Raw genomic sequence first — 18,892 nt, forward strand, 5'->3', positions numbered from 1 at the left:
ATGGAATATTATTAACCCTTGGCCTCACCATCTCCCCTACACTCTTCCTTAAACTTTTATTTATTTTTATTAAACTTTTTTTTTTCTTTAGGATGCTGGGTGGCTCAGTTGGTTAAGCATCTGACCTCAGCCCAGGTCATGATCCTAGGATTCTGGGATCTAGTCCTGCCCTGGGCTTCTTGCTCAGCAGGGAGCCTGTTTCTCCTTCTGCCTGCTGCTCCCCCCGCTTGTGCTCTCTCTCTCTCTCTCTGACAAATAAATAAGTAAAATCTTTTAAAATTTTTATTATTTATTCATTTATTTTTTAATTAGGCTCCACATCTAGTGTGGTGCCCAATGCAGGGCTTGAACTCATAACCCTGAAATCAAGACCAGAGATCAAGATTGGAGGCTTAACCAACTGAACCACCCAGGCACCCCTTAAAGGCTACAAACTCACAACTCCGAGATCGAGAGTTGCATGGCTCTACCAACTGAGCCAGCCAGGAACTCCTCTCTCCTCTAAGCTTTTATTTTTTTATTTTTTTTAAAGATTTTATTTATTTATGTGACAGAGAGACAGCCAGCGAGAGAGGGAACAGAGCAGGGGAGTGGGAGAAGAAGAAGCAGGCCCCCAGCGGAGGAGCCCGATGTGGGACTCCATCCCTGAACGCCGGGATCACGCCCGGAGCCGAAGGCAGACGCTTAACGTCTGCGCTACCCAGGCGTCCCATCCTCTAAGCTTTTAAATTACCTATAGTGGAAAATTAATTGCACGTTGTTTGTAGGACACCAGTCAAATTTACTCATCCAGTTTCCTACATTCCATCCCTTTACCCCTCTTATTCACAGAATCATAAATTTGAGAAAGACATCAGAGCTAATTCAATTTTCCACATAAAGCAAACATTAACTTCCTGGAGAATCCATGCCAATTAGCTGCTAAGGCAGTACTTAATGTGGCAACGTACAGCAACATATTCCAGAGGGTTTGAGCAGAAAAGAAATTTAGCAAGTGTATCAACAACTCACTGAATCTTCAGGAAGGTCCAGGGAGCCTGAAAGGGAGGCTATGCAAGGAAGCACAGTAATTTTAGCGCTGGATTGCTCACTTGGAAACCCTACTGTTGCTGCCATTGGACACAGGTTCCTCAGGACACTGAAGCAGGAGCAGATGTGCTGCTGCTTCCCAAAGCTGACTGCTTCTTTGGAGTTTCTCCGGGATGACTTTCTTGTTGGCACCATCTTGGCTCCAAATTGCAGTCTCGTGTTGGCTTCCAATCGGCAGGACCCAAGGGATACATGGACACTAACTTCAAGGGAAGCTGTGAAAAAGGGTTTCTGGCTTCTACTTTGGGGATGTAAGTTTCACAATTTAGGAAACCCCCCGAATGTTGGAAGGTGTTCAAGAATTCAAGGAGAGCCAAAGCATGACTATTTTATCCTAAAGAAGTGTTTTATCATTAAGCTTCTTTAGCATTTTGAATAAACTATTGACTCCTTGTAAATAACATTTTTCATAAACATCAGAGATGTTTATGCTCCCTCTTCCCTATGCCGAGCCTCTGCAATATCTGAACACAGCTATCAAATGTTCTTGAATTTTTTTCTTCTTGCCAAATATCTCCAGTTCTTTCAAATGTTCATTCTAGGACAGGATTTCAGTCCCCTTGAAATAAAAAATCTTTTCCCCAGCATTTAGTCTCTTCTGCCGAAGCCTCTTATGTATAGTGTATCTGAATTGACAGTGAGGAGTAAGGGTGGGGAATTATAGATATATTTATGTATATAACATATATATAAAACTGTGGATAATATGTACAATGTACCACGACTTCCTAAAGGAATTCAAGAAGGTTTGACCTTCCTTTAGTAAGGCATATTAGGAAGTTGCCAAACATGACTTGGCCCAATAACTTCCCGTCTCGGACTGCATTGGCAGCAGACTAGCAAAATTCTAGAATGATTGTTAGAGTTATAAGTTACAGGCCACCAGGGAGAAAAGAATTGTGACATTTTCCCCCTCTTCTCTATTAAACTGGGAGTGAAAAGGATGAGTATCTATAAATGCTTAACGTCACAGAATATTTGCCCTGGTATGGCACTTTCTGATACAGTATCTTAGCTGATGTTTATGAACAGTCCCAGGGCAAGCTAAGAAGCTTGTGACTTGTTTTAGTCACAAGATGGAACCCACACTTGAACTCACGTCTTTTGGCTTCAGAGTCCTGGGCATTTCCACTATTTTACATGCCCGGGACAATCAGGGTGGGAGAGACTGGGAGGAAGAGAAAAAGGGCAAGGGATATAGCTCTTGGAACTTACTCAGCGTGCTGACATTTCTAGTAAATTATCTATTCTAAATGCATTGAAAACACCTGACTGCAAATCCATTTGCAATGGGAACTTGTGAAGCCACATGGAGGATTTGCTTGAATCAAAGTGGATATAATTGTGTTTATGTTACCATAATATAATATGGCATTAGTTTCTTGAGCTGTAACAAAATACCACAAACTGAATAGCCTAAAATAAGAGAAATTTATTTTCTCACATTCTGGAGGCCAGAAGTCCAAAGTAGGTATCACTGGGCTGAAATCAAGGTATCAGCAGGACCGCACTCCCTCTTGAGGCTCCAGAGGAGAATCCCCCTAGCTCCAGGCGGTTGCTGGCCTAGCCTGACTCATGGCCAAATGACTCCAGTCTCTGCCTCCATGGTCACACTGCCGCCTCCTCTTCAATCTCCTGCCTCTCTTTCATTAGGACACTTGTGATCCCATTTAGAACTCAACCAGATAATCCAGGATTATCTCCCCATCTCAAGATCCTTAATTTAACCACAGCTACAAAAATACAACATTTGCAAGCTCCAGGTGTTAAGACCTGATATATTCGCGTGGCCCACTACAACCACATTTCTACATCTCCCCTTTTTATCCTGTATTATGAATTTGTTATTATAAAAGCAATGGGTGTTCACTATAGAAAATTAGACTGTACAGATAAACAAAGAAAAATTAAAATTACCATAATCCTACCCCCCCTACCCTGGACTTAACACTGTTAATATTTTGGTATCTATCTTTACAGTTCTATGAACATATATTTACATGTAGGTTTCATTACAATTTTTAAAACCCAGCTGATAGCACAGACCTTGATCTCACTTCAGAGAAGCCCACCTCACAAGTTGGAGAAGACTATTGTTACTCCCATAGAAAACCCAGAATGCAGAAATTTATTTAGGGGACAACTTAGATATCCCCATATGTCAGACAGGTTAATGTCAGAGTGCTTTTTTTGAAATAGGTAGTTAAATAACATAGAAAGTTCATGGTAGTTTGTGCAACAATAGAGGAAAGAATAGGCAAGACTATCATCCTCAAGAGAACTGTCAGGAGGTTTCTCATTTCCAGAGCTGAATGTCAACTGGCTTCCTGGAGCCTGTGACCACAAGCTTCAAATGTGGGGGTGTCCATGGAGCCTGACACCAGAACAGGCCTTGCTTACGGTCACATGTTGTCCCCATTCTTGTTCCCAGGCTGTTTCCCCCATGGCTCCTTCTGTATGCTGCTCCTCGGCCTAGAAATACCCTTTTGCCTTTACTGCCTCGTGAAGTTTGGTATCCTTCAAGAACAACTCAAAAGTCACCTCTTCCAGGCAGAGTTGAATATCCCTCTGCAGGGCTTCTCCAAGAATACGGACCTTCAAAATTGCATTGACCTCAACTCACAATTAGAAATACATGTTGGGATGCCTGGGAGGCTCAGTCGGTTAAGCATCTGCCTTTGGCTCAGGTCATGATCTCAGGGTCCTGGGATTGAGCTCCACGTGGGCTCCCTGCTCAGTGGGGAGCCTGCTTCTCCCTCGGCCTGCTGCTCCCCCTGCTTGTGCTCTCTAACAAATAAATAAAATCTTAAAAAAAAGAAAGAAATACATCTTATATCACTACCCAGTGCTAGGATACACAAATAATTGAAATAAAACTTCCATGAAAAAATACAGCGCAGTCTGATAGTTTTAATCCTATTTCATCAAAAATATATAAACTGGGGCAGATGGTTGACTCAGCCAGAAGAACATGCAACTCTTGATCTCTGAGTCATGAGTTTGAGCCCCACATTGGGTGTAGAGATTACTTAAAATAAATAAATAAATAAACTTTAAATATATAAATATATATATATTATACACACACACATATACTGTATATATGTATATGTATATATACACACACAAATATATACTAATTATAACCCACTTAAGTTGCAATCATGACCTGCTAATGAGTTGGCCAATTTGAAACACTGCCCTAGAAGATACTCTTTCTAGTTTGGACTGCTTTTCTTGCTTCTCTCATCTCTGGAAACCTCAGACCCTCTGGCTCCTCAAATAAATGCGCTGAGGGCCAGTTATTTTCTGATACTGGTTCCTTAGAGGTTTCTGCTCATGAGTTGCTGCTCCTTGTGGGTTTCTGCTTCAGTAAGTGTGATTCTCTCTATCTGCCTGTCTCCAGTTTGGGGGCACCTGTTTGCTCCAATTCTCTGACAGATCTAAAAAGAGTTGTAGATTTTCAGTTTATTCAGTTTACTTTTTATCTGATGTTAGGATAGAGTAACAATTTCTTTACATGCCAGACAAGAAAGTAGAAGTCAAAAAGGCTTCTTTTAAAAATATCGATCAATAAACTAATTTTTAAATTTATATGGACATGCAAATAATTCTTGAAAAAAAAAAACCAAAATGGAAGGATTTATACTACCTGATTTCAAGACTTATTATAAGGATGCAATAATGCAGACAGTGTGATATTGGCATAAGAACAGACATATAAATCAATGGAACAGAATAGAATCCAGAAGCAGAATCATAAATTCAATGGGTAATGGATATTCTTTTCAACCAATCATGCTGGAAAAATTGGATATCTCTATAGGGGAAAAAAATGAACTTCAACTCCTCGTCACACTTCATGAACAAAAACTATCCCCCAAAGGACCAATGACCTAAAAGTAAAAGCTAAAATTATAAAACTTCTAGTAGAAAACTTAGGAGAAAATCTTTGTGGCTTGAGATAACAATGATTTTGTGGATAGGACACAAATAGTGAATCAAAGAAGAAAAATTAATAAGGTGGAATTCATAAAAAAGAAAATGTTTTGTTTTTCAAAAGATGTAAGAGAATAAAAGGCAAACCATTGTATTAATCATGTTTTCAATTTTTTATATTTTATGGTGCTTTGCTTTCTTGGAGGTTTTGCTAGGTGGGAGAGGCTGTCCCTATAAGGGCCAGCTAATTTCTAGGAATAGCAAAGAACTTGTCTGTGAGTGTGCCTTTCTTATGCAAAACAACCAATTGAAAAACAGTAACCCCAACCACCAACTTTACTAACTCATGCACCAAGCCAGTATTTCCCTTGCCTTGAATCACTGAGTCACCCTTATGGCCCAGAGTCTGCCAAAATTATTCCAACTATCCAATCCTAAACTTGCTCAAACTTACCTACCCTGCCTCACTCATTTCTTCCTGTGAAAACTATAATGCAGGCTCTGGGCTAAGCTTTCTCCTTTTCTCCTTTTCTCCTCTGCCTTCTGATCCAGCCCTGTATGATGTGGCGTACACTCCTACTGGGGATTTTGAGTAATAAAATTTCTTTTATTGGCATTGACCTCTCCATGTTGTAACTCGGTTATCCTTATAAATTAACTCCTGGATACAACCAAAACAACCACAGGTTAGGAGAAAACACTCATAGTATGTATACCTGGCAAACAACTTACATCCAGAATCTATGAAGAACTTTTTTTTTTAAAGATTTTATTTATTCATTTGACAGAGAGAGAGAGAACACTAGCAAGGGGAGTGGCATACAGAAGGAGAGGGAGAAGCAAGCTTCCCGCTGAGCAGGGAGCCTGACACAGGGCTCAATCCTAGGACCCTGGGATCATGACCCAAGCCAAAGGCAGATGCCCAACAGACTGAGCCACCCAGGAGCCCCTTTGAAGAACTCTTGAAAGTCAGTAATAAGAAGACAACCCAATTTATAAAATGGGCAAAAGATCTGTACAGATACTTCACAGAAGGTTTATGAATGAACAATAAAATACATGAAAAGATACTCAACATCATTAAATAAAAATTAAGACTGCATAATGAGAGGGTGTCTGGGTGACTCAGTTGGCTAAGTGTCTAACTCAGTTTTGGCTCAGATTGGGATCTTGAGGTCATGGGATCAAGCCCAGCATTGGGTTCCTTGTTGAGCATGGTGCCCACTTCAGATTCTCTCTCCCTCTGCCCCTCCCCTGTGCTTTCTCTCTCTAATAAATAAATAAAATACTTAAAAAAACAAAACAAACATGCTACATAATGAGATAGCACTACCCATTCATAGGACGGCTAAAATTAAAAAGATGAGTAATGCCAAGTGGTGAGAATTTGGAACCATTGGAACTGTTGGTTTTACATGTTCGTAGGCATGTAAAATGGTACAACCGCTTTGAAAAATAGTTTGGCACCTTCTATAAAATTAACATACACTTAGCATATATATGACCCAGAAATACTACTTCTAGGTATTTACCCAAGAGAAATGAAAACATATGTCCACAAAGATACTTGTACATGAATGTTCATAGCAGCTTCATTCATTATAGCCACAAACTGGAAACAAACCAAATTTCAGTCAATAGAAGTGATAGTCAACTGATTTGCTCATACAATGGAATATTGCTTAGTCAAAAAAGGACTTAACTACCAATACCGGGAAACAACAAGGCAAATCTAAAAAACATGATGGCAAGTGGAAGGAGCCAGATACAAGAGTACATACTACCTTTTCCAATCATATGACTCTAATATAATATAATAATACATAAACACAAATATACCACATATATGCATGTATTGTATGTAATTATATCTTAATGAGGTTGATTTTTAAAATGAAGTCGTTTAAGGGGTGTCTGTCTGGCTCAGTTAGACGAGCATACAACCCTTGAGCTCAGGGTTGTGAGTCAGAGCCCCACGTTGGGTGTAGAGATTACTAAAATAAATAAGTAAACAAAAATACATTTTAAAAAATGAACTAGTTGACTGCCAGATGGTGCATTTCAAAAGAGGTCATGGGGCTGTCAGGAGGAGCACATCCATTTGCATGAGTCAGGCTTGAGATTTGAAAACCAAGAGCAGCCTAGCCCAGCAAGAAAAGCAGTACAGATGAATGTCCAAGAGTGAAAAACCAGGGAGATATTTCTCCAAGTGAGGAAGGGCTGCCTAGGTACGGTGTGGTCTGTGTTTGCAAGTTAGATCTTGGAGAGCCTGAAACAGAAGTGACAGCTTCTCCAGGGATGTGGCGCGGTGCCAGAGCTTACCCCTGGTACACATAACTGTTTTGAGGTGATACTCTACAGAAAAGACCAAATTCTATGGGAGGTGAAATGCGCTACTGCTTTGAGTGGTGACAACAGAATAACGGCTAAAAATAGTAGCTAACATGTATGGAGCTATTACTTTGTCTGAGATGTTATACAGGAATTCTCATAACTTCATAAGTTAAATACTATTCTCAACCCGATGGTACAGATGAGCAACCAGTAGGGTACTGATGCTGGTTCTTACTGTTCAGTCATACCTGATTGTTGAAGTCTCATGATTTTTGTTAGCCAGTTGGCAAATGTTGTTAGCTTGAGACCAGCCATGGTGAAAATATTTCTAACGTGGAGATTGGCAAATGCTACAAATTAGGGCCTTTATCCCCAGAGAACAAGTGCATTCAATACTTAGCAGCACAGCACTGAAATAGGCTCAGAGAGGTTTAGCAGCTTGCCAAGGTTACACAGATGGTAGCAACTGGCAGATCCTAGGCCAGTTTCATTACCCTAAAGCCCACAGTCTTATCACTAGAGACCCTTTTATACTGGGGGTGCTAGATGCTCCCTTGACTTCATTACCAAAGAAAAACCATGTGGCTCAACAAAGACTCTTGGATTAAGGATGTGGGGCTTTGCAGAGCTTTTCTTGAGGGCCTGGAATTCAAGGATTTGGCATTTCCATAACTCAAGATGGGTTGGGGATAGGGAAAACATGACCCTACTGCTCTGGCAACAGGATGCTGAGATGCACATTTTATATAAATAAATAAATGTGTATATTTTCCCCCATCTCCTCAGTGAATTTCATAAAAGAAAATAGTCAAGTCCTCACTCAAAGGCTGGGAATGACTGTTATAAAGCAAATTGTGGGGGCGCCTGTGTGACTCAGTCGTTAAGCATCTGCCTTCAGCTCAGGTCATGATCCCAGAGTTCTGGGATCGAGCCCCACATTGGGCTCCCTGCTCAGCAGGAAGCCTTCTTCTCCCTCTCCCACTCCCTCTGCTTGTGTTCCCTCTCTCGCTGTCTCTCTCTGTCAAATAAATAAATAAAATCTTTAAAGAAAGAAAGAAGAAAGAAAGAAAGAAAGCAAGCAAGCAAGCAAATTGTAGATGAGCTGTTTGTGTGGAATGTTCTGAATCACAAAGAAGTAAACATCATTTGCTGCAAGGAGGTCAAGCAGGAGTCTTTGAGAGGGATCATTCACCTGACTTTGAAGAAGGGTTCCGAATCCTATAACCTCTTTCCCAAATCCCTTTAAAAGTGCAACTATTCTCTGTTTCAGGATTTGAAGGGACGAAGCAAGTATCAATTTTCTTGTAATCTGTTCTACAAATAGAATAAGCCATGAAGAAGAGCCACACTCCCCATGAGACAGCCTCTGCTCTCCTCCTCTTTATATCACTGGGTACTGTGTTCTGGTTCTGCAGAGGAAAAGTGCAGGCACTCTGAAAAACTCCCATTTGATTACTGTCATTGAAGCCAAATAAGTCACTCCAGGGTCAGGGATTAATGATTTAGTATAGTCTCACTTCAAAATCAAACTGGGTAATGAAGGCACTCAAGAAGTTAATGCAGTCATGGTTCTTGACATTTCTTAGTCCAATAAGGAATTACTATTTTTAATACTATTATCATTAAATAATAACTTTTATTTTGTTTCATGATAATTTCAATCAAGGTTAAGGCTTGATCTGGGGAAAGTTACACCTAACCATCCCTCTCAGCCATATCCCTACTATTCTCACGTGCTCTCCTTAGCCCAAACCCAGGCTCTGAAGGATAAAGGTCCTGTGGTGGAAAGGAGGAAACAGAAGGCAAAAGGGGAAGAGCAAGTATATGGAATCCTTTCTGCCAGCTCATACCTGGGAAGGAAATTCAAGTCAGCAATGGAAGATCCTCAGCATAACTCCCTCTTCATCCTCCCGAACTTAGAGTTCTGGGGAGACACAGAATTGGGTCCTCTAAACTCACCTTTTCTCTTACAGATAGCAGAAGAAGACTTAGATGATTTGGCTCAGGATCCAAAGAATTTATACTATTTCTCATCTTTTCTGAACTTCAGTCCCCTGGGTGAAGATACTGACATTATTTTTAATTAGAAAAGCACCTTCACAGAACCTGTTCTTTGGAGGAAGGACCATTACCATCACCGATTGGAGCAGCTGACCCTGAAAGTTCCGCTAGACACTCTTCAGAGCCCCTGCATCAGCAGATGGGAATCAGGCAAAGGGAAGTCTGCTCTGCTACAGCAAATAGCCATGGGCCTCTGAAAAGTGTGGGGCTCTGACCGAGTTCAAACTAGTCTTCTTTCTCTGTCCGAGCAGGGCCCAGGGTGGGCTCTTTGAAACTGTGCGAGCAAATCGTGGATATACCTGACATGATCAGGAAGCAGACTTGGATGAGCATGCTGCTGCAGCTACAGCAGAGAGTTCTTTTTCTCCTTGATGGCTACAGGGAATTCAAGGCCCAGAATTGCCCGGGGATTGAAGCCCTCATAAAGGAAAACCACCGCCTCGAGAATATGGTGGCTGTCACCACCACCACTGAGTGCCTGAGGCACATCGGGCAGTTTGGTGCCCTGACTGCTGAGGTGAGGGATCTGACAGAGGACAGTGCCCAGACTCTCATCTGGGAAGTGCTGATGAAGGAGCCTGCTGAAGACTTGTTGCTCCAAATTCAGGAATCTGCTGAAGACCCCTCTCTTTGTGGTCATCACTTGTGTCATCCAGATGGGGGCAAGTGAGTTCCACTCTAACACACAAACCACACTGTTCCGTACCTTCTATGATTTACTCGTACAGAAAACAAGCACAAACTTAGAGGGGTGGCTGCAGGTGACCTCACTCAGAGCCTAGACCACTGTGGAGACCTCGTTCTGGGGGGCGTGTTCTCCCACAGGTTTGATTTCCAACCAGAAGACGTGTCCAGTGTGAATGAGGATACCCTACTGACAACTGGACTCCTCTGTAAATACATAGCTCAATGGTTCAAGCCAAAGTATAAATTCTTTCATAACTCATCCCGGGAGTACATAGCAGGACGCAGGCTTAGCAATTTACTAAAGTCTCAAGAGTCAGAGGAGATGACCAAGGGGAAAGGTCACTTGCAGAAAATGGTTTTCGTTTCAGGCATTACAACCAAGTACAGCAACCTGCTCCCATACACAGGTGGGTCATCTACTAAAGCCACCAGGAGTGTTTTGAAACACCTCGCAGGAGTGTATCAACATGGCAGCCTCCTTGGGCTCTCCAACACCAAGAAGCATCTCTGGAGGCAAGAATCTATGCAACATGTGAAAAACACCACTGTGCAAGAAACTCTGAAAGCCATAAACATCAATTCCTTTACAGAGTGTGGCATTAATTTATTCCATGGGAGTATATCCGAATCAGATCTGACTGAAGAATTTGAAGCTTTCTTTTGTGGTAAAAGCTTATTTATCAACTCAGAGAACAACCTGATTATTTATTTCACTTCTTTGAACACTTGCCTAATTGTGCCAGTGCTCTGGGCTTCATAAAACCCGACTTCCATGGAGAAGCTACGGCCTCACGGGACAAGACCACAGAAGACACGGGCAGGCATCAAGAAGACTCCTCAGAGACCTACATTCCCAGGAGGGAATGTGTCTTTGTTCTTCAACTGGAAGCAGGAATTCAAGACTCTGGAGGTCACACTCCGGGACTTCAGCAAGCTGAACAAACAAGATATCAAATATCTGGGAAAGATATTCAGGTCTGCTACAAGCCTCAGGTTGTGCAGGAGGAGGCGCGCTGGCATGGCCTGAAGCTTTAGTTTGGTCCTCAGCACCCGTGAGACGTGAGAACATTCGTTTTCTCACCGTGGAAGCCAGTCCCCTCACCATAGAAGATGAGCAGCACATCACACCGCGACAAACCTGAAAACCTTGAGTATTCGGGACCTCCAGACTCCACGGCTGCCGGGTATTGTAAACATCAGGAGTTTAAGCTATAATCAAGCCTGTGGAAATATTAGCTATCACACAGTTTGGCTTTAAATGTTCTAACAGTTTCAACCAGGTGTCAGGACTTGGAAGGGAGGCAGGAGGACTGAGAGAGAGAGGTCCATGAGGGGGGTAGGCTGTCATACTGAGAGGCACCAGAGAGGATTCCCAGAGCTGCAGCTATACTGTCTGACTGAATGGCAATACAGTTTGTATAGTTGTGTGTGTGTGTGTGTGTGTGTGTGTGGTGTGGTAAGTTCAGCTTGTCTGCACTGACCTCCCCCTTCTCAGCATCTCCACCTCTACCCAACACCCACTGCTTCCCTGCCAAATGACACCCCTCCCCACTTCAAGTCTGGGAGGAAATCCAGCCTGTAAACTAATCACCTGTGGGAGCTGGTACCTAATTGTGTTACTGGATTCTCGTCCAGGAAACTATAGAACATACCCAGCCCCACCCCACTCCACCCCACATATCATTCATTTTGAAAGAAGATTTTGGGAACAGACTTTGTCTAACGTGAAGAAATTTCAGATCTCAGACATATACATGTGGGGCCAATCTTTCTGAGGAAAGGGGAGTTTTCCCTAAATTCAAAATGGTATTAAAGGTGAATGTCTGCCTTACCTGTGTAGACCAGCTTTACCTAGTTAGGTCAGCTCTGTCGCCTGGAACAGGGGCTGCTTGTGGTGTGAAGCTATGGGCTGGCAGGAGCCTTGTTCTTCCTGACTGTAATCCAAGATCATTTTTCATTCACAATATATTTCCCATCAGGCTCTGCCTCACTTGTCACCCTGCAGAAAAAATTTCATATCATTTTAAAAATCTAGGATCTTTTGTACAGATAATTTTTACAACATTCTTAATTCAGGAATCCCTTCCATAAGATTCTGCACAGTCAGCAGGACTTCATTAGACTACCTTCTGTGTCAGGAAGCTCACCATCTCCTCTTGATGGCTAGTCCTTTGATCTTGTGAACTGGCCGCCCATGTGCTGAATTTGGCCTACATATCATATAGAACTGTCTTTTCAATGTTTGCCAATATTTTGTTCTTAAATTTTAAAATTTATTTTTTGAGTAATATATTCACATGATTCAAACTATAAAACAATCTACAATGAAGTTTCCTTCCCTTTCCCATCCCCTAGTCATGATTCTTCTCCCGGGAGTTGGCAGCATTTTGCAACTGGGAAACTGCAGTGTGAAACTGCAGGTTACTCATTTCTCTTGATAATTGTAGGTCTGGCAACTGCATGGCCACATCTTCACTTGGTAACAACCAGCTAGAGCTTCATGAGATGTTCCTATGCTCTTGGACAAGATACATAACCTCCGTGTGGGACAGCACCGACCTGTTCTACTTCTTGTAATAACATTATCTCCCTGGCTCTTGTCAACATTTGAGTTTGTAATCAGTGCTCATTTCTTCTTAAAGCTAAAATCCAGTGCCCTGTCATTTCTTCCCAAGGTTGGTTTCTATTTCTGCCCTCCATGTTTCTTCAGAATCTTCCTCGTTCCTCCCTTTCTTTGCTGAATAGTGTTCTATTGTATGGATGTGCCACAGTTTATCTCATCACCTCTGAAAGACATGTAGGTTATTTCCAGCTTGGGCAATTATAAATAGAGCTTCTATAAGCAGTTGTATGCAAAATAAGTTTTCCTGTTTTTTTTACAGAGGGAGTGCGCAAACTGGGGTGGGAAGGAGGAAGAGGGAGGGAGAGGGCGACAGAGAATCTTAGGCAGGCTTCATACCCAGCATGGAGCCCCACGCAGGGCTCAATCTCACCACCCGAGATCATGACCTGATTTTATGACCTGAGATCCTAACCTGAGCCGAAATCAGAAGTCAAACGCTTAACCGACTGAGCCACCCAGGCGCCCCTGAAAATAAGCCTTCAATTCACTTAGGTAAATACCTAGGAGTGGGATTGCTATGCCATAGGACAAGTGCTTGTTTAACTTTTTAAGAAACTTCCAAGCTATTTTCCAGTTTGTACCATTTTACATTTCCAAAAGCTATATATATGAGAGATTTAGCTGCCCTGCATTCTCACTAGTGCTTAATATCCTTTGTGTTTTTTAATTTTTGCCATTCTACAATTGCCCTACAATAAGAAAAAAAAAACAACCAGACAACAGCAAGTGCTGATCAGGATATGGAACAACTAGAACTCTGGGTGTAGTGTTAGTTCATCATACTTAGCTGATAAAAGTTGAAAACTTTTCATGGGCTTGTTTGCCAACTATGTAACTCTTTGGCAAAGTGTCTAAGTTTTCACCCATTTTTTAATTGGGTAATTTATCTTCTTAGTGTTGAGTTTGAGTGTTCTTTATATATTTTGGATACAGGTCCTTTGTCAGATAAGTGATTTGAAAGTGTTCTCTCCTAATCTGTAACTAGTCTTTTCATTCTCTTGATGATATCTTTCATTGAACAAAAAATTTTAGATTTAGTTGCAGTCTGTTTTTGCTTGTATGAATCACATTTCCGGTGTGATATCCAAGAACTTTTTGCCTAACCCCAGGTCATGAAGATTTTTTCCTATCTTTTCTTCCTTATGTTTTACGTTTTACATTTAGATTTATGATCCATTAAGTTAACATCAGGGTCCATTTTTCTTGCATATGGATATCCAGTTACTCTATTTATTGAAAGGACTATTCTTTCACGTTTGAATTGCCTTTGTACTTTTGTCCAAAACTATTTGGCTGTAATTATGTGGGTGTATTTCTGGACTCTATACTCTTATTAATTGATCATTTGCCAACACCCTTGTCTATCCTTTGCTAATAGCACATTGTCTTAGTAACTGTAGTTTTATAGTAAGTCATAAAATTGAGTACTGTTGTTTCTCCAACTTTGTTCTTTTTCAAAATTGTTTTTTATATTTTAGTTCCTTCATCTTTCACATTGTTTATATTATCCAAACCTCTTCCTGGGATCTTGGTTAGAATTACATTAAATCTATAGACCAATTTAGGGAGAATCGACATCTTTATTTTGTTGAATCTTTCAATCCATGAGCATGGATTGCCCTTCATTTAGATTTTCTTTTATTTCTTTTATCATCATTTTGTATATGTTTTATCAGATTTATCTAACTTATTCTTTCTTTTGGAGCTATTATAAATGGAATTTTAAAAAATTGGTTGCCAATCATTTATTGCTACTATATAGAAATGCAATTGATTTTTGTCTGTTGATCTTATACTCTATACCTTTGTTATACTCACTTCATGTCACTCCAAAAAGAACAGGTTTATTTCTTCTTTTCCAATTTGTATTTACTTTATTTTCTCGCCTTATTGCACTGATTATGACTTGCGGTACAATGTTGAATAGGAGGGGTGAGAATGAATATCCTCCCTTGTTCCTGATATTAAAAACAAAGCATTCAGACTTTCACCACTAAGTATGATGTCAACTGTAGTGTTTTTTGTTTTTTGTTTTTGTAGATGACTTTTATGAGGTTGAGGAAGATCCCTTCTATTCCTAGGTTGCTGAGAATTATTATGGATGGATGTCAGATGATGTCTAATGTTTTTTCTGCCCCAAAATATCTGATCATGCAGTTTTTCTTCCTTAGACTGTTAATATAGTGAATTATATGGATTGATAGGCAAATATTGAAACAGCTCTGCATTCCCTGTAGGAAGCCCACTTGGTGGTAGTATAACATTCTTTTCATATATGGCTGGAGTCCTTAGTAGTATTTTGTTGAGGGTTTTTGCTTTTTTGTTCATGAGTGATATATTGGTCTGAAGTTTTGTTTTGTTTTATTCTCTTGCTCTGAGCTTTGTATCATTTAATAACAACAGCATGAAAGAGCTGGGAAGTGCTTCCTCCACTTGAATTTTCTGGAAGTGATTTTGTGGAATTGGTGCTAATTCTTCTTTGAATGTTTGGTAGGATTTGCAAGTTACATTACCTGTGCCTGAAGAGTTCTTTTTTGGAAAATTTTAAGCCATAAATACAATTTCCTCTAAGCACTGTGTTAGCTGCAGATTTTGATATATTTTATTTTTTATTTCTATATTTTTCAAAATATTGTCTAGTTTTCCTTAATCCATGCTTATTTAGAACCCTATTGCTGGGGCACCTGGGTGGCTCAGTCGTTAAGCGTCTGCCTTCGGCTCAAGGGCGTGATCCCGGTGTTATGGGATTGAGCCCCACATCAGGCTCCTCCGCTAGGAGCCTGCTTCTTCCTCTCCCACTCCCCCTGCTGGTGTTCCCTCTCTCGCTGGCTGTCTCTGTCAAATAAATAAATAAAATCTTAAAAAAAAAAAAAAAAGAACCCTATTGTTAAATTTCAAAGTGTTTGGAGATTTCCCTGTTATCTTTCTGTTATTATTTTCTAGTCCAAGTACATTATATTTGGAGAACACGCTTTTAGCTAAAGAAGACACCCATCTCTGACAAAATATATATATATATCTATAGATATCTAGATATGGATATATATCTGATATAGATATAGATATCGATCTATATATATATTCTTGTGTCCCTATGCTGCCCCTGTGACTTCAGCTTCCACTCTTCCTAAGATTTTTGAGGAGATGAAAAGGAGAGTGCTCATTCAGAAGACTTCATCCTACGAAAAATGTTATGGTAAAGGTGCACGTTGATACCCATTAAAATACTACACATTTATTATAGTTTTTCTCATGCTGCTGAAAGAATGTCCTTCACATTGGTGACCTTTGTATGGTCCAGGAGATGGGAAAGTGGATTGAAAGAAGAACAACTCTCTCTGGCTTTTTATAACTCAAAGTCTTTATAGAAAGAGCATGGTGATATCTCTGTGCAATTGTTCTTTGCCTTTTTTTTTTGAGTCCATTAATCTACGTTTAAATCAAATTCACTTGATGTCCTAATGTATTTCCTTTCCAACTTCTTGCAGCTGAAGGTCTAACAAACCTGAAGAAGAAGAGTTTACTTCATATGATGCACTTGTCTGACATGGGGAAGGGAATGGATTACATAGTAAATTCTCTGTCAGCTGAACCCTGTGACCTTGAAGAAATCCAATTAGTCTCCTGCTGCCTGTTGGCAAATGCTGTGAAAACCCTAGGTAACTGTTGCCTGCATTAACTGAATGAGAACAGTGTAAGAGAACATGTGATGCTTTCATGCTAATGCATTCTAAGTCTCTCAAATGGAAATTTAATTTTTAGGGAAACTGGAAAAGATAATAAAGACTTCCAGGTAGTATCTAGCCTGTCTTTAATGATCTTCTCCATGACTGAAATGAAAATTTATTATAAAATGGAGAATTAGGAGAAAATTTCAGAGTAACTGAAGATGTAAGAGATGGTGAAGAGAAAGAAAGCAAGAAATAGGTGCTTGAAACGTGGCACATGTTCTGTTATATAATAACTGCCTAATAACTATTTGGATGACTCAATAAATAAATGATTGAGAAGCAGAGAAAGAAGAATTTCCTTAAATGTTCTCAGGCCATCCAGTTCTTACCCACTGCCCTGTTAAGATGGAGTTAGTGTACGTTAACATAAGAGTTGAGTCTTTTGAGTTCCCAGAGGGTGTGCATACCAAGTACGGAGAAACCTGCATATATCTAAAGATATGTTCAATTCATATTTTTTAAATTTAGATTTTTGAGGAAAAGATGGGCTAGCCCTCTTAAAAACAGGATATAAAACTTCTGGGAATCTATAAAGATTACTAAGGAAATCATTTGTATGCTAATATAAACAAAAAGCTAGAGAAACCAGTGATTAGGAGAGGCTGTCTAGCTTCCACTAGGAACACAAGGATAAGTACACTCCTTCTCTACCTGACCCTGGGGAGAGACAGATTTAGAACACAGGCAGCAACCTCTTTGACCTTGGCTGCAGCAACTTCTTGCCAGACACATCTCCAAAGGCAAGGGAAACAAAGGCAAAAATGAACTATTGGGACTTCAAGATAAAAACCTTTTGCACAGCAAAGGAAACAGTAGACAAAACCAAAAGACAACCGACAGAATGGGAGAAGATATTTGCAAATGACATATCAAATAAAGGGCTAATATCAAAAATCTATAAAGAACTTATCAAACTCAATACCCAGAGAACAAATAATCCAATCAAGAAATGGGCAGAAGACATGAACAGACACTTCTGCAAAGAAGACATCCAAATGGCCAACAGACATATGAAAAAATGTTCAACATCACTCAGCATCAGGGAAATACAAATCAAAACCACAATAAGATACGACCTCACACCAGTCAGAATGGCCAAAATTAACAAGTCAGGGCATGACAGATGTTGATGAGGATGCGGAGAAAGGGGAACCCTCCTACACTGTTGGTGGGAATGCAAGCTGGGAGAGCCACTCTGGAAAACAGTATGGAAGTTCCTCAAAAAGTTGAAAATAGGAGCTACCTGATGACCCAGCATTTGCACTACTGGGTATTTACCCCAAAGATACAAATGTAGTGATCTGAAGGGGCACCTGTACCCCAATGTTTATAGCAGCAATGTCCACAATAGGCAAACTATGTAAAGAGCCCAGATGTCCATCAACAGATGAATGGATAAAGGAGATGTGGCATACACACACACACACACACACACACACACATACACAATGGAATATTATGCAGTTATCAAAAAATGAAATCTTGCCATTTGCAAGGACGTGGATGGAACTAGAGGGTATTATGCTAAGTGAAATAAGTCAATCAGAGAAAGACAATTATCATTTTATCTCACTGGTATGGGTGCCTTGGTGGCTCAGTCAGTTAAGTCTCTGCCTTCAGCTCAGGTCATGATCCCAGGGTGCTGGGATTGGGCCCCACATCGGGCTCCCTGCTCAGTGGGAGCCTGCTGCTCTCCCTGCTTGTGCACTCTCTCTGTCAAATAAATAAAATTTTTAAAAAAATGATCACCTGATATGTGGAATTTAAGAAACAAGGCTGAGGATCATAGGGGAAGAGAGGGAAAAATGAAATATAGATGAAACCAGAGAGGGAGACAAATGTTAAGAGATTCTTAATCATAGGAAACAAACTGAGGGTTGCTGGAGGGGAAGAGGGTGGGGGCATGGGGTAACTGGGTGATGGACACTGGGGAGGGTATGTGTTGTAATAAGCACTGCGTATTATATAAGACTAATGAATCACAGACCTGTACCCCTGAAACCAATAACACATTGTATGTTAATTAATTGAATTTAAATTACAAAATAAAATAAAATACTGGCCTGCCTTCAGGTTTTTAAGCATTGCATCTATAGTATTAAGGGAAAAACACTCCCATTACCTGACAAGGTATATTATGTTAGGATTTGCTGCTCTTGCTAGCCTTAACTGTCTGAAATTCAGCAATGCCTCTCCAATTTTAGGAAATATTTTTAAGTAATACCTGTTGGGTATTCAAAACATGTAAAGGTAAATGCAACTTTATTTAAATGGGATCACTGAATATCTTTAAGCAACTGTGAAATAGTCCTGGAACAAATAGAGATATATAAATGACCGAAGATTCCACCAGCCTCAGGCAGAGTTGTTGGGAGGGGGGTCTTCATGCTATTTGTATTAGTCATCAATTTCTATAGAACAGATTACC

The 18,892-nt window shown here is 40.4% G+C and overlaps 1 protein-coding gene across 1 annotated transcript; it reads left to right on the forward strand.

Moving 5' to 3' along the window:
• The first annotated feature begins 1,051 nt into the window (after positions 1-1,051).
• Positions 1,052-14,814, forward strand: NLRC4 (NLR family CARD domain containing 4). The gene is given in 13 exon segments (XM_034657294.1): positions 1,052-1,340; positions 8,149-8,216; positions 8,450-8,666; positions 9,340-9,607; positions 9,609-9,701; positions 9,703-10,026; positions 10,028-10,146; positions 10,149-10,802; positions 10,805-10,974; positions 10,976-11,161; positions 11,163-11,235; positions 11,238-11,294; positions 14,774-14,814. Coding segments are annotated over 13 exon segments (2,559 nt in total).
• Positions 14,815-18,892: the final 4,078 nt, after the last annotated feature.

Source organism: Ailuropoda melanoleuca, chromosome 4, assembly GCF_002007445.2.
Source record: "Ailuropoda melanoleuca isolate Jingjing chromosome 4, ASM200744v2, whole genome shotgun sequence".
In the NCBI taxonomy this organism is placed as follows: Eukaryota; Metazoa; Chordata; class Mammalia; order Carnivora; family Ursidae; genus Ailuropoda; species Ailuropoda melanoleuca.